The sequence below is a fragment of the Cervus elaphus genome, chromosome 20 (genome assembly GCF_910594005.1).
Source record: "Cervus elaphus chromosome 20, mCerEla1.1, whole genome shotgun sequence".
Lineage (NCBI taxonomy): Eukaryota > Metazoa > Chordata > Mammalia > Artiodactyla > Cervidae > Cervus > Cervus elaphus.
Genome location: NC_057834.1, coordinates 125908613 through 125924755, shown reverse-complemented (window position 1 = coordinate 125924755; position 16143 = coordinate 125908613). Strand labels below are relative to the sequence as shown.

Here is a 16143-nt window from a genome sequence, read left to right as displayed (position 1 = left end):
CACTTTAAAGATACTATTCTATTTTGTCCTGGTTTCCTTTGTTCCTGTTGAAAAAGTCTGCTCTAAGCTTAGTTGTGTTTTACTTATTTATTTTTTAGTTCTTTCTGGTTATTCTTAAGATTTCTCTTTGATTTTTGTGTTGTGCAAGTATGAACTTTATCCCAGTCCTGCTTGGGATATATTTTGGCCCCTATAAGGACTCATGTCTTTTCCTGAAGTTTAAAAAACTTTTTCCATTATATCTTTGAGTATTGCTTCTTTCCCATTCTCCCCAGTTTATCTTTCTGGAATTCTAGTTAGATGAATGTTATACCATCTCATTCTGTCTCCCACAGGTACTGACACTTTTAAATTTGTTTCTTGGAGCTCCACATTCCAGTTCATAGGTTCTTTCTTTAGCTATGTTTAGTCTGTTTTCTGACCAGTCCATTGTGTTTTAAAGATCTGTTTGGTTCTTTTTCAAATCAGTCATTTCTGGTAGCCTCTTTTCCTTCCTCGTGGTTTTAGTTCCTTGTTTGTATGTGTGTGTGCTAAGTCGCTTCAGTCGTGTCCGACTCTTTGCGACCCCGTGGACTGCAGCCTGCCAGGCTTCTCTCTCCATGGAATTCTCCAGGCAAGAATACTGGAGTGGGTAGTCATTCCCTTCTCCAGGGGATCTTCCCGACCCAGGGATTGAACCCGCATCTCTTACATCTCCTGCATCAGCAGGCAGGTTCTTTACTACTAGTGCTACCTGGGAAGCCCACCCTTCTTTGTATAAAACATGTTTATTTCATATTCTATATCTGATGGTTCCGTTATCTGAAGTCTTAAGGAACTACTGCAATTCTGTATTGTTTCTGCTAACTCTTATTTACTGTGGCTTGTTTTCTGAAGTATTTGATAATTTTTACTGTAAATTCATAATAGTTCAGTAATCTTAATCTTCAGGAATCTTGAAGGGTCTGGGTTTAAGGTACATTCCTCAATAGAGCATATGCATTTGCTTCTATCAGTTGCCCCTAGTGCCAGCAAGCCAGCTTGGCATTTTCTGGTCCAGGCAGATAATGTTTTTGAATTTTTTTTTCTTTTTTTTTTTGCCGTGCATGCCATTGGGCATGCAGTATGTTAGTTCCCCATCCAGGGATCGAATCTATGCCCCCTGCAGTGGAAGTGTGGAGTCTTAACCACTGGACCACTAGGGAAGTCCCGTGTTTTTTAATTTCAATAAGAGACTTTTCTTTTTCTCCACTTCAGGTGAGCTTGACACAATTGGGTTATTTTGCCAGCATTTTTCCCCCTAGCTCACTCTTTGACTCAGAGTATAGCTGTTCATAGTTTTATACAAGGAATGTTAATTTCACCTCCTCAGCTTTTCCTTACTTTAGAATGAACTAAACTGTATGTTTAAAAGGATATTTGTTTTACCTTATTAAGCATTTTTTAGATGTTTTTCAGAGTGTGTGTGTATTGGTGAGTGAATGTGGGTAGGCACATGTGAGTGTGTGTACAAGAAATTGTTCATTGTGTCTTGCACTATTTAAATTGAACCTGGAAAGTTTATAAACAATGAGAGTTTTATTTGGTTTTGTAAACATTATGTTGTATCATTCATATGACCACCTACCATTTATGTTTATTTTAAAAGCAGTACTATAACAATATACAAATGATTACATATCTGTTAACTAAAAATTGTTTATTTAATAAATGTTGAATAATTTATTTTTCTATCTATAGTTGTGTGAAAGTTGAAAGCACAGGTCTCTGGCATCAGACTACTTGGCTTCAAATCCCAGGTTTTCTATTTATTGGCTGTGTGGCCATAGGAAAATTAGCTAATCTCTCTGTACCTAGATTTTCTCATCTGTAAAATGGTAATAAGTATACTTATTTCATATCATGATTATGATGTATAAATAATACAGTATATAGCACAGAGGGCCTGGTACATGGTCAGTGTTTAATACATGTTAGCAACTTTTGTTGTTATTTTTTAAATCTTTCCTGGCCTATTCTTCATGTATGTTGAAAGAAAAAATATATGTATGCATGTGTGTATATGTATTTTTGTGTATACATATATATGTATTTACATATATGTATTTTTAATGTTGGTTTGAGGAGCTATGATAAAATTAGGGAAGTAGAACGCCAATAAATTTTAACATTAAATTTAACTTAATTGAAGTAATGTAAACATATTGTTTAAAAGTTAAGAGTACAAAAAAGCATATAATGAAATATAGTAGTTTCATGTTCCTCCCTTCTCTATGCCTCTCACCCCGTCAGGCTCCTCTCCCTACATATTTCAGCTCTGTTAGCTTCTTCTGACATTTATGCATATCATTTATATATACAATATATGTATACTATTATCTACTGACAGTATCTTGACTTTTAGTTATGGTAGATGAGGATTTAGTTCTTGCCTAACATGTGCTCTGCTCCTACCTTCCCCCAATTCCTCCAGTATAGTCCAGTTACAGTTCTTGTGGGTTTTTAAAATTTTATTTAGTTTTAATTGAGGGATAATTGCTTTACAATATTGTGTTGGTTTCTGCCCTATATCAACATGAATCAGCTGTAGGTATACGTATGTCCCCTTTCTCTTGAACCTCCCTCCCACCTCCCGCCCCATCCTATCCCTCTGGTTGTCACAGAGCCCCAGTGTGAGTTCCCTGAGCCATACAGCACGTTCCCACTGGCTGTCTGATTTTATATGCGGTAGTGTACTGTTTCCATGCTACTCTCTCCATTCATCCCACTCTTTCCTTCCACCCCTCCCCACACACCCCACCCCCCACCCCGTCCATAAGTCTGTTCTCTGTCTGTCTCTCAACCAGTATCAAAACATTATTGAAAACATTATTGTTAAACAATATTGTACCTTTTCACTGCTGAGAATGTTACCTTTTTTTCCCCTCTTGCTTAATAATTGCTTTTTTTTTAAAAAAAATGTGCTTAGTGTTCCTTTTTCTTTTTGCTAATTCTTCTCACAACTTTTGCTATCTCTCAATATAACTTCCTACAAGGTTAATTGCATGATTAACCTTATTAGCTTTAGTCCCCCTCATCCCTCTTACACCTGGGAGAGATTTCTGTTCTCTTTCTTTGGGGCGTTTCTCTGAAGTCCTGCTCTCCGGCTCTCACAGTAGACTTCCCCTGTGGTTATTCTTTTATATTTGGCTGAGCCAGGTCTTAGTTGTGGCGTATGGGGTGGCATGTGGGGTCTAGTTCCCTTACCAGGAGTCAAACCCAGGCCCCCTGCTTTGGGAACACGGAGTCTCAGCTGCAGGACCACCAGGTCATTCTTGATATTTCTTTTCCTTTTCTTTAGGTTGAAATCCATGTTGATCTACTGTGTTCCCTCAGTAGTGTACATCTTCTACAGATTTCTTCAGGTTAAAAAGATGCTATGGTGACTGAAAGAATGCGATCATGGCAGTCCTCAGCAGATTTGTCTTTTGGGCCACATTGTTCAAATCTGAATGGGTTTTCCTCTTTTATCTGGTGTACACTTGTCGTTCTGTGGTTGTCCTTTACCATTAGAGATTCCCTTCACTTCTCTCCTTCACTGGGTCTCCTGTGTTCTGTGTTCCATGACTTTTTGTTCTTAATTTACTCCTTCATTTTAGTAAAGAACATCCTCCAGCACCTTCCTGAGAAAGGTTGCATAGTAAAGTTTTTGAGTTCTTGCATCAAAATGCCTTCATTTTTCTGTCACATGTTTTTCCTGTCACTTTGACTAGGGTTTAGATTTCTAGATTGAAAATACTTTTTCTTCAGGATTGTGAAGGCACTGTTTCATCACCATCTTGATTCCAACATTGCTGGTGAGGTGTCTGAAACCATTCAAATTCCTGATCCTTAATATGTTACCTTAATTTTATTCTTCTGGAAAATTGTTTTGTGTTTTTTCTAAAGTTTCCTCTTTTTGGAAAATTGTTGAATCCTTTCTCTGTGTTCTGAAATTTCACATACCTTGGTGTGTGCCTTTTGTTTTTTAAAATTGAAGTATAGTTGATAATACAATATTATACTAGTTACCAGTGTACAACCTTGTGAGTCTGTTTTTACCCGTTGTGCTGGGTATGTATTTGGCCCTTTTAATTTGGAAATTGAGGTTCATTGGTTCTAGGAGACTTATTGTTTTGTTGATGGTTTTCTCCTCTCTATTTTTTCTATTCTTTCTTTTCAGAGTTCCTGTTATTTGAATGTTGGCTTCCTTATACTGAACTTTCTTACCTTTTCTTCCCTGCTTTTCCATTTGTTTATCTCTTTCTTCTATTTTCTGGGTGATACCATCATCTTCCAATCATTCTATTAAGCTTAAATTTCTAAGAATTATTTTTTTCTGAATGTCCTTTTTTTTATAATTTATTTTTAGATTTTTTTTTTTTTTTTTTGGCTGCTCTAAGTCTTTGTTGCTGCACGCAGGCTTTCTCTAGTTGTGACCAGCGGGGGCTCCTCTCTGGTTGTGGTGCACCGGCTTCTCACTGCAGTGGCTTCTCTTACGGCAGAGCATGAGCTTTAAAGCACAGGCTCAGTAGCTGTGGTGTACAGACTTAGTTGCCCTGAGATGTGTGGAATCTTCCCAGGACCAAACCTGTGTCCTCTGCATTGGCAGTTGGATTCTTAACTGCTGAACCACCAGGGAAGTCCTGAATTTCCCTTTTTTTGTAGTATCTTCAATTTTCCCATGAAAGCAGTGTGTCTCTCAATTTTCTCCTTAGGTAATTTGTTTCTTCCATATTGCATTTTTTCTGTATCTGGTCTTCCATCTTGACCCTTACCTTGTATATCTTATAATATATATAATTGTTTGTCTACTCCTTAGTAAGAGAATGGGCTTCCCTAGTGGCTCAGTTGGGAAGGAATCTGCCTGCAATGCAGGAGACCTGGGTTCAATCCCTGGGTTGGGAAGATTCCCTGGAGAAGGAAATGGCAACCCACTCCAATACTCTTGCCTGGAGAATTTCATGGACAGAGGAGCCAGGCAGGCTACAGTCCATGGATAGCAAAGAGTCAGACACGACTGTGCAACTTTCACTTTTTTTCATTTTAGTAAGAGAATGGGACTAAAAACCTGGTTGATTCTCTGAGCCTGTAGATAAGGCTTACCAACTTTGAGCTTCACTGTGGTGTGTCCTAGGGGTGCTTGCAGTTGGGGGATTCCTGCGTTAGTATCTCCTGGTCTTTCCTGGTAGAGGGATCAGAGTTCCCGGGGAGTACTCTTCCAGTCTTTTGCCTGGAGGGGAGTGTTTTGGGAGCCAGGTATGGGGAGAGGGCTAGCTTGGGAGAGGGAGTGCTCAGTAGTCAGTGCACCATACCATTAGGTAAGCAAATCCATGGTCTGTTGCTGGTGTACCCAGGCCTTCAACTATGCCGAACTTCCAGGTGAAGTGTCCTTTTCTTTGCCCTGTCCAAAATGAGCTTTCAGGCTTTTGCCAGGATGAGGGAGGAGCAATTGCCTTTTGCTCAAGTGTGGAGTTGGAGAGGAATCTACCATTTCTCAAACAGCTCTCACCCAATTCTTATATTTGCCACAACCTCCTTCCTGTTCCGCCCATTTCAGAAATACCTGGTTACTGTTAGTATTCGAGTCCTTTGAAGACACTGTAGTGTAAATCAGACTGGTTCTATATATTTTCTCCACTGCTGGCTTATGATTCTTCTTGACCTGCCTAGTCCATTTTTATTTGTCTGTCTGCTTTTCTGCTTCCAAAATCCTGTTACTATTGCCAGCTCTCCTGTTTTCCCTATCCTTTTCTCTATCCTGTTTATGTCTTTAAAAAAAAAAAACAAAAAAACTCTTGATTGTAGTTTTACTGGGGTTTTTGGAGGGAATAAAATTAGATGTGAATGTTCCTTCTGCCATTTTAACTTGGAGGTCTCAGTTTTTAAAACGGCAATTCATGATGTTTTTGGAGGTCACAAGTGACATGTACTTATTTGTAGATCATTTGGAAAATAGGAATGATCTGAGATAGTTAAACATCACTGTATTTCTACCATACAGAAAAAACTGTTAACATTTTGATATACTTCAGTCTGTTTTCTTTATTTGTGTATTCTTAAATACACATTGGTCTCTTTTCATAATTGGAATCATACTATTTATTTTTAGTTTTGTTTCCTGCTTTCTTCATCTAATGAACCATTTTCCCTTTGTCAGAACATAATCTTTCAAAACATTTCTAATGGATGTATAATATAAATGTTGTTTGGCACTATCATGAGCAGTTTCCCATGTTATAACATAATCTTTAAAAGCAAAATTTCTAGTGGGTTTATAGTATGACTGTTACATGACTTTGTCATGATTTATTTAACTCTTTTCCTATTGATAAAGATTTATATGTTTTCTAACCTAAATTAGACTCATGTAATCAGAATATGTGTGTCTTCTTCATGATTCTATGTTTGAGCTTAACCCAGTATCTAATGTGGAGTGGCTGGGGGAATAATGTTTTGTTCAGTGAATGAACAATTTTGCACAAAAGTCTGATTGTTTCCTTAAGTTAGAATCTAAGAAGGGCTGTTACTTGGTTAAAAGGTATAAACTTTTTGAAGCTTCTTGATGGTTTATTTTCAATTTGTTTTTTGATTCAGAATAAGAAACAAGGATGTAAAAATGAAGAGGTGCTTGCTGTACTAGGCCATGAACTGGGGCACTGGAAGTTGGGACACACAGTCAAAAATATCATTATTAGCCAGGTAAGTCTGGAGTAATTCTCTCTCTACCCCTTTTTCTTGGCCACACCGCTAGCTTCTCCAACCAGGGATTGAATCCATGCCCCCTGCAGTAGAAGCACTGAGTCTTGACCACTGGACCACTAGGGAAGTCCCAACAATTCTCTTTTTATGGCAGGAGAGTCAAATAATAAGTATAGCAGGCATGAGAGTTCACATAGTAGAGAAGTGAAGACAAACTCTGTAGCCAGGCTTCACATCACAGCTTGCTGACTTGAAGTTCCTGAGCCTCCCTCTGCCTCCATTCCCTTGTTGAGTGATGATACCTCATAAGACTGAAAGAATTAAATGAGTTAATACATGTAAAGAGTTTGGAGTAGTACCTGAAATGTGGTAAATACTACATAAATATTTATTGTTGTTATCAGTTGCTCAGCTGTAGGAGCTATGAAGATCAAAAGGAGTGAGCCTAGATAAGTTGGACATTAAAATGCTTTTTAAAACATAAATATTTATTGTTGTTATCAGTTGCTCAGCTGTAGGAGCTATGAAGATCAAAAGGAGTGAGCCTAGATAAGTTGGACATTAAAATGCTTTTTAAAAACCATTTTTTCTCTTTTAAAAAAGTCATTGTACAACCATTGAAAAGAAATTGCAAAAAGTAGTAAATATAAAGAAGAAAATACTTTCGGTAACATTCCTCTTCTGGGTATTAATACCACTAAACCAACAGAATGACCATAGTTTTCAGGCTCTGAGTGAAATAGCACTCTGTTTTTTTGACTGGTTCTGAGCATGTATGGTCTCAGTTGCATCTTTAATGGTCTTTGTAGCTTTCTAAAAGGTCAGCTGGTTCTGGGTGGTGGATTGCATGGGAAGAGTTATGTACCTGCTCCTATAGGCACTTCTTTGTTGCCTTACATCTGTAGGTATAAAAATTAGTGCCTTGGCTGGAAGCTATGTTGTATGGATACATGGCAGTGAGTAAGACATTAAATAAGTCCAAATCCAAGTTTATTTAAGTACTCAGTTTAATAAGGAAAATCACTGGTCCATTCATGAAAGAAGGGGTCCAGTAGCCTACTGTGAGGGTAGTGGCTGATCCCTGAGGTGCCTCATCGGGCCTGGAGTTGATTGCCTCTTCTAATAGATTGGGCACTTCAGCTAGAGCCAGTGGGGAATGTCTGTGTTGCTGATTAATGCATTGACTCCATCCCTGTCACTATGGCCACTCTTTTCATGAGCAATTGACCAGGTCCTAGAGTGGCTGGGAAAAGAAGCTGGCTTACATCCACAGAGCAGGTATCTTCTCCATCTGAGCATTGAGAGAGCCGCCTCTGCTGTGGAATAGTTTCGGTGAAGGTTCACATTAGACCTAAGTATTATCATACTCTGGGCTAGTTTTGGAAGTTTTCCCACATACCTCTTTTCCAAATCTCCTTGTTAGCCATCCTCTAGTTTGTTCCAAGGCCCTAATCATCCAGCTAAACCATTATTTGCTCACTAATAATGAATTAGTATATATGTATATCCTCAACTCAGGCCCTCTCTACTTCTAGAATAAAAGCAAAACCGTAAAACCACCTAAGTAACTTTTTCTGTGGTCACGCTAACATCATTCTTAAAATCACATCATGATGTCTTGTTCTACTGATCCCACAATGAAGTTAGCTTAGTAATAACTTAGAAATTTTGTGTCCTTCTTTCTAGATGAATTCTTTCCTGTGTTTTTTCTTGTTTGCTGTGTTAATTGGTCGAAAGGAGCTTTTTGTTGCATTTGGTTTTAATGACAGCCAGCCCACTCTAATTGGACTGTTGATCATCTTCCAGTTTATTTTTTCACCTTATAACGAGGTAATGTATAATCTTTAAAATTATCTCACCTATGCTCTTGTCTATTTCAAATCTAGTACCTTGAGAGTAGTGAAAAAAGAAACAAAACTATAGTTTTAACAAGCAGATAAAACAAAGTTTTAGTCCCTTTATTTACTGGCCAGTATAAGAATGTGGCAGAAAAACCCAGCCCCAAATAATAAGTGCTTCTATATTGTTAGGGGAAAAAAAGTGGAGAATGAGACTTTAGTGGTGAAAACCTCAATGTAGCATGTACCTCAGAGACTTGGTAGATGGAAATTAACTATTGGAACACTATGTCCTAGACCACATTTCTCCAAGTACTGGTGAAAATCTGTGTGTGAGGGGACAAAACTACTGATAATTGAGTGTGTGTATGACTGGATAAGAGAGATTGTAAGACTGTTCCTCTGGTTGCATTTCCTGACCACCTGCTTCATAACAGACTTAGCATCCCACTCCAGACCCTCTGAAGCAAAGTTGCATGTTTTATGGCAAGCAAAGTTTGAGAACCACTGCTCCATGACTGGTCAGTAGGGGAATGCCATATATGTGATAAGACATGGATTGAGACTATGTCTGAATAAATCCAGTGATGGCAACATACTACTTGATTAGGCTTCCAGAGTAAGCCAAGAGATCAGGGATCTTGAGATATCTCCATTCAGAAGAATTCTTCTTTGGGTCAAGTTGTAGAGTTTAGGTTTTAACTTTCTCCTTAAAAGGTGGGGGTAGGATGAGGTATAAGGCACCAGGAAAGAAAAACGGGGAGGAAGAGATCATGTTTGTATAGCATTGTCCACAGAATCTACATTCATTTTCCAGAGAAATAAGATTTATTATCATTAAACTCTAAATGTTTTAATTTTTTAACTTTTGTTGAGAATATTTATAAAGTGCTGTATGCTGATTGTTACTTCTTAAAGAGGTTATAGAACCACTTGTAATGGTATCGTGGAGAAGGAAATAGCAACCCACTCCAGTATTCTTGCTTGGAGAATCCGATGGACAGAGGAACCTGGCAGGCTACAGTCCATGGGACGTAACTTAGCAGCTAAACTACCATCATAATGATATTGTCATTTCTGTCTTCAGTCACAATTCAGGAATGCCTTAAAGACACTGAGCTGTGTGTATGAAATGCCCCAGAATCCTCTGCTCTTTATGCAGTCATGCTATTTATTTATATAACTAATTTTCTTATAATCTCTTCGTTGACTGCCAGGCTGATAATCCTTGCTAATGTCAGTGTAACTTTCTGATATGGTCATTATTTTTTTCTAATTTTCTTCTTCAACCAACTATAGACTGGGAAATCAGATAATCAAACTCATTAGGTAAAAGTTACTGGATTCTGACTGAGTGTAAGTGTCCTCTGATAAATAAGGCACCAGTAATGTTAGTCTGCTTTGGGCATCTAATTTGGCCTCTCAGTTTTTGGTTTTATCTCCTTCTATTTTGAGTAGTTGAGTTCACTTCAAAAAATAGCTAAGTAAATTAGATATTTACTTAGGGATATTAGAGTGATTTGAAATATAATTAATTTAGAGATATTAGCAACAGTTTTAAAAACCTCAATGAGCCCAGGGTACTCATTTCAAAAAGACTAAGTATTTAAACGAAAGATTGAGGGCAGGAGGAGAAGGGGACGACAGAGGATGAGATGGTTGGATGGCATCACTGACTCAATGGACATGGGTTTGGGTGGACTCTGGGAGTTGGTGATGGACAGGGAGGCCTGGCGTGCTGCGGTTCATGGGGTCGCAAAGAGTCGGACAAGACTGAGTGACTGAACTGAACTGAAGTATTTAAACAGAGAACTGTACGTTTAATGTCTGCATTTAAGAGGTCATAATGAGAAAGAGATATTTTCCTGGGAAATGGGAAACATGCCTTATTGAGAAGGGTTTGAAAACCTACAGTGGAGCAGATGAATGCGGGCTAGTGTCTGCTCAGGGTTTATTTGTGTCACGGTGAGGTTCAAGGGACAGCTGCCCTGAGACACTTGAAATCAGGAGACACATAGACAGAGAGATTAGTTAATGATTATAACCCAAAAAGTACATGCAAGATTTGGAAAGAAATTTCAGGTAGGAGCCAGATATTAGCTTTGAACATGTCTAAGAAGATATCAGGAGCTCCCAGACTTTATGTTGAAGCTCTGGATTTGCTGACGGCAATATGAGGTACAGTTGAGAGACTTAAACCTTTTTTTGCTTTATTGCTTGATGTATTTTAAGGTAAGAGATAGACATCATGTCATCCAACCTGTAATATTAATACGTCAGTATGCAAACAAATTATTTTTCCCTCAGAAATTTCTATTTTCAAATGAAACTTGTCCCTTTCATAGTAGTCACCCTTGGAGACTGAATATTCTAATGAAGCTACCATAGCTCAGAACACTCTAGAAAATTCTATTTTGAGGCCATCATTAGAGGCTATAGTGTGTGTGTATACATGTATATACACCTATACATGTATACTTGTATATATATATATATATTAGAATATTCTCAGTGAAGACTGTTGTTAACATCTAAAGGTGGGTAAGTGAGCAAGTATTTTTTTTAAATGAAAAAAAGAGTCTGAATATAAATCCCCACATCTTACCTCTGAGAAAGATGGTGTCATGGGCTTTGGAGTCATCAAGAATGTCAGCACTACCGCCTTCTAGTTGTGTGACTACGAACAAGTTGTCTCACTCCTGAGATAGCCTTCTTCATCTGTAAAACAGGAGTAAGAGTAATCACCTTGTAGGATTGCTGGAGAATGTAAAATGCCAACTCAGTGCCTGGCCCATGACAGGTTCTCAGAAGTCAGTATCTCTTCATTAAGATTGACATGTCTTTGGATATATATCTGTTTCTGATCTATTTGCTTAGAGGGGGAAAGGCTCAATTTTTAATAATTCCTCCACCCTAGGGTCTCCAAAATACAAGTGATGTTTCTTTTGGCTTGCTGTTTCTCTTATCCTGAGCTGAACTTCCCCTGCAGTATTGGCTCATGAAAGCTTTAGTGACAACAAAGAGGGGAAGTGGTTAAAATGCTTTTATTTCCTTTTTCAGGTTCTTTCTTTTTGCCTAACAGTCCTCAGCCGCAGATTTGAGTTTCAAGCCGATGCATTTGCAAAGAAACTTGGGAAGGCCAAAGACTTATATTCTGCTTTAATCAAACTAAACAAAGACAATTTGGGATTCCCTGTTTCTGACTGGTTGTTTTCCATGTGGCATTATTCTCATCCTCCACTACTAGAGAGACTTCAAGCTCTGAAAAATTCAAAACAAGACTGAGTTGCCCAGGATCTGCAACTGAAGACATTTCTGATTATTTTCCATCCTGGCAGCATGTTCTGGCTCTTGATGTTTTTAACTTTTTTTTTTCTTTTTTTAGGAAAAATGATTAAGTACAGAAAAGCCAAGATTTAAATACATTTAATATCTCATTTCAAAAATGATTTTAATATTCCATTTCTTAAAGAAAACACTGGATGAAATTTTGAGGCTTAATGTTTTTAAAGGCATAGTTTTATCTTTAAAATCTAGTTTACCATCAACTTGTAAAATTGAGGAAATACAGAACTTGTTTTATTTACATGCTTATATGGAACCTGCATATAAGGTATTTGGGGGCATATGTTTAAAAGGGAACACCACCTCTGAATTCTCTGTGTAAGGCAGAAACTGGTCCCGAATCACTGTGCTCATACCTAAGTTGAAACTTATTTCTACTTTTAAGCTGTTATGATTTAAGCTGGCCAATCAGTGTTTTAAATAAGGAAGAAAGATAATAATTCATAAGGCTGATGTTATATAACTAAAAGTAGTTAGAAATACGCTGTCTACTATTCTACCAAATTTCTCTGTTCCCTCTCTTATTATACACTGATCAGGAATTTCTAATAATGTTTTAAAATTAGAAATTATGTACAGAGTATTTGGGTTTTGTTTTTCTTTTTTAGAAAATCTCAGTCTTTATCTTTCTTTCCACCTGGTGGGTATGATCCCATTAGGGGTAATATAGTATTTTCCCAAACATTCAGCTTTTTTCATTCATACTCTTAAGTATTCAATAAATAGTGCATCCTTTTACTTAGCAGAAATTGCCATATTGAACAGGTTTTGCTGTTAAAAGTGGGAGAATGTGGAAAGAAGAAGAAATGACATTTTAAGAGACCTAATGGTGAAATATTGATCATTCTCTTATGACGTTTCAGGAAGAAATATAATTTTCTATCTCTTTGGACAGCAGAGTTTCTGTTTTTATTTTTCTAATTTTTATTAGTAAGTCATGAGTACTATTTTATTTAATCAGGCCTAATTCCATTTTAGAAAATTATAGTTCTTGATATGCAGGCAATTTTTATTTTCAAAACAAATGTCATGAAAGATTTACAGTTTTTGAAGCTGCATGTTTGACTCACACCTCTGTTCACTTTCTGAATGAGACCCAACTTTGTGCCCAGAGTCCCACTCACTGGTGATGTGTACCTTCTAGGCATTTATTCCAAAGTGGGATCAACTGTGTGCGCTTGGCCTCTGGCCAGAAAGTCTTTTGCTCAGCTGATATTTGGATGATGTCTCTACATGGAAACATAATAAAAATAAACCTCTAGTTTAGTACCACATTATTTATTTTCCTAAGGAACAGTCCTATGATTTTATCCAGCTTCTTTTATGTATGAATTCATGATAACTGCCTTTCCTTCTTTCCTTGCCTTTAAGTACAAATTTCAGTTCTACACCAGTGAAACATTAAAAATTGCTGATGCAGATTGTGTACTTTGTCTTTGATTTGACAACATCTGCCTGTCACTTGTTACCTAGGATGTGTGTGTTACCCTCGGGGAGCTGAGCGCCACTGGTGACGAGCAGGTGAAGGAACAGCCGCAGTGCTGCGTGGTGGCAGGCCATGGCTGTACCTCACTCAGAGCCCTCTTCACTGCCTTCCTCCTGCGCCACTCCAGAGCATCACCAGTTCTTGCTGATGTCTCCTCAGACGCGTCGTTCAGAACCATTCCTTCTCCATTCCCATAACCTTTCATTGTCTTGGTCTGTTTGGTCTACTCCAGCTGCCTCTTCGGTCTTCCTTTCATGTGGCAGCAATAACTAGCTTTTTAATATGTGATTGTTTTGACCTGGTCCCCTACAGTTTATGGGAGGCCTAGGGATGGCCAGAGGATACTACGGGTAGTTCCTGAGGTATTGGCCAATCAAGGGAGGGAGAAAGGCCAGCCATGAAGGGAAGGAGGTTACACTATATACCCTAATACTTGGTGGACAGAATGAAGTAGATCAAGGCCTCCGATAAAATGGCATGACCTCAGCGGGGTTGATTTCTGAATCTGAGGCAGAGTCCTTGTTGTGTGTATATACTGCCTTTGTCTGACTTGGTCCTCTGCCTAAGTCTGAGAGCTACTAGTAAATGATACCTCTGTTTAGGACAGGAGCTGGGATCAAGTTAGTGATTTTAATAGCAATGCTGGTCCCAGCTTGCCCTCTAACCTGTATATCCTCATGGTCACCCCAATCCTTTGTGTGGTAACTCCGCTCCCTGAGGACTGCTTCTTCCACTTGGTCTTTGTCATCCATCTTTTGGATTCTTTTGTGCATATGTACTTCATGTAGTTTTGATTGTTTCGAGAGTTCTACCATCGTTTGCAGAAAAGTTTTCCCAGAGCAGAAAGCTTACCTTGAAGGCCTTAAGTTCTGTCTTAGATGCCATGCAAAGAAAAAGTACAGAGAACCCCTTCCTTAAAACTCCTGATTCAGGATCATGATGATGTGAGCAAGTAACTTCTGTGCCAGGCTCTGTACAGTTTGGTGGATGAGCTGGAACAATTCACAGTGGGATGGTATAGCCCTATTCAGACGATATGGATAGGAAGACCTCTGCTCTTCTCTTATTATCCAGGGTGGTTTCCAGGGAGGAGGGTTTCCCAAACAATTTGAACAGATAGGAAGATACCTCCATGTGTCCTAAAAACCCTGTGAAGCCAGGACTGTTCCCACCTGGTGAGGAGGATGAAGCCTGCACCTTCAGGAGAGAGCTCCCCTCTGGCTCTCTGCCTGATGAGTGACAAACAGGGAAGCTTCACTTAGGCTTAAGATCCAGGGCAGGGCTCTAGAATGTAACACACCACTTACTAGGAAGACCTTGGGTAAGAAACTGACTGAGCTTTTATGTCTCTCGTCTGTTTTCAGTCAGCACATATGGGGCCCCCACGCTGTACCAAGCTCTGCTCTAGGTGCTGCAAGATGCATGAGCAGATAAACCATAGAAAGAGCCCCACCTCGTGGAGTTTACATTCTAGGGTGGAGAAACAGACAGTCAAAATAGAAATTCAATAGTGATACATGTCTTAGAGAAAAAGGAAGGCCTGAGGTGTTTGTGGAGTAGGAGGGAATTTGTGACAGTTGTCATTTTAAACAGGATGGTTGAAAAAAGTGTCACTGAAGGTAATGTTTGAACAAAGGCATGGAGGAAGGGAGTGATCGCTTGCTACAGGTGTTTGGAGTAAGGGAGTGATCGCTCGCTACAGGTGTTTGGAGGAAGAGCATTCCAGGAAGAGTGAACATGAACAGCAAGTGTAAAAGCCTTGATGTGGGACTGAGCCTGGCGTTTAAGAGACACCACAAGGCCGGAGAGGCTGGGATGGGGTGTTCTAAGAAGATATGGTAGGAGATAAAGTCTGAGGGTTAGAAAAGCAGCAGATTTAGAGGGTCTTGTAGGCCACTGGAGGGACTCGGACTTTGATTAGACTGCAGAGGGGAAGCCATTGGAGGGCTTGCGGTCAGGGAATGACATGATCTAAGTGTTAACAGGATCGCTGGCTACTAGGTTGAGGAGCAAAGGTACAAGCCGGGGACTAGTTGGGAAGCTCTTGGAATACTAACAGCAAAAAGTAAAAATGGATACTAGGGTGGTAGGGAAGTGATGAGAAGTGGTTGGATTCTGGAAATATTTTGAAGGCTGAGCCAACAGGATTTGCTGATGGATCAGACCGAGGTACAAGAAAGAGTGGAGGAGAGAATGCCTCCAGCATGTTTAGCTTAAGTCACAGAGAGAATGGCGTTGCCAGTAACTGCGATGGCGAGGAGGGGGATTTTGGAGGGGCAGAGCATCTTAACATTTTCCTCATGTTAAAATTGAGATATCTGGTCGGCGTGGGGGGCGGGGAAAAATTAAAAAAAAAAAAATTGAGATATCTACTAGACATCTAAGGGGGGATGTTGAGTGGGCAGTCCAATAAATGAATTAAGGGGAGAGATTCAACCTTGGGAGTTACAGGCGGAATTTAAAGCCACTAAACTGAATGAGACCACAAGAGGAGTGAGAGAAAAAGATGTGTCCCAGCCATGTGGTCCTCTGACTTTCACATGCTGGGGAGACGAGAGATCCAGCAGAGGAATCTGAGTAGGACAGGTGGTGAGCTAGCAGCCAAAGTTTGTTTTGACTTTTTTCAAACAACTTTTTATTCCCATACAAAGGAGCAACAATATGGGATGTAGCTGTAAGGAGACATGGGATTGAGAGAGATTCATTTTTTAACATGACAAATGGGGATAATACCTGGTTTTCGGAGCTGTCTTAAGGGTTGAACGAGATCACATT

At 39.1% G+C, this 16143-nt stretch overlaps 1 protein-coding gene across 1 annotated transcript in view; it reads left to right on the top strand.

The window, feature by feature from the left end:
- ZMPSTE24 (zinc metallopeptidase STE24) overlaps nucleotides 1-13301 on the top strand; it is a 42907-nt gene extending 29606 nt beyond the window's left edge. The window contains exons 8-10 of the mRNA XM_043877428.1: nucleotides 6595-6699; nucleotides 8386-8529; nucleotides 11598-13301. Of these exons, the coding sequence (XP_043733363.1) occupies nucleotides 6595-6699; nucleotides 8386-8529; nucleotides 11598-11822 (474 nt within the window). The 3' untranslated portion in view covers nucleotides 11823-13301. The remainder of the gene's footprint in view (nucleotides 1-6594; nucleotides 6700-8385; nucleotides 8530-11597) is intronic.
- Nucleotides 13302-16143: the final 2842 nt, after the last annotated feature.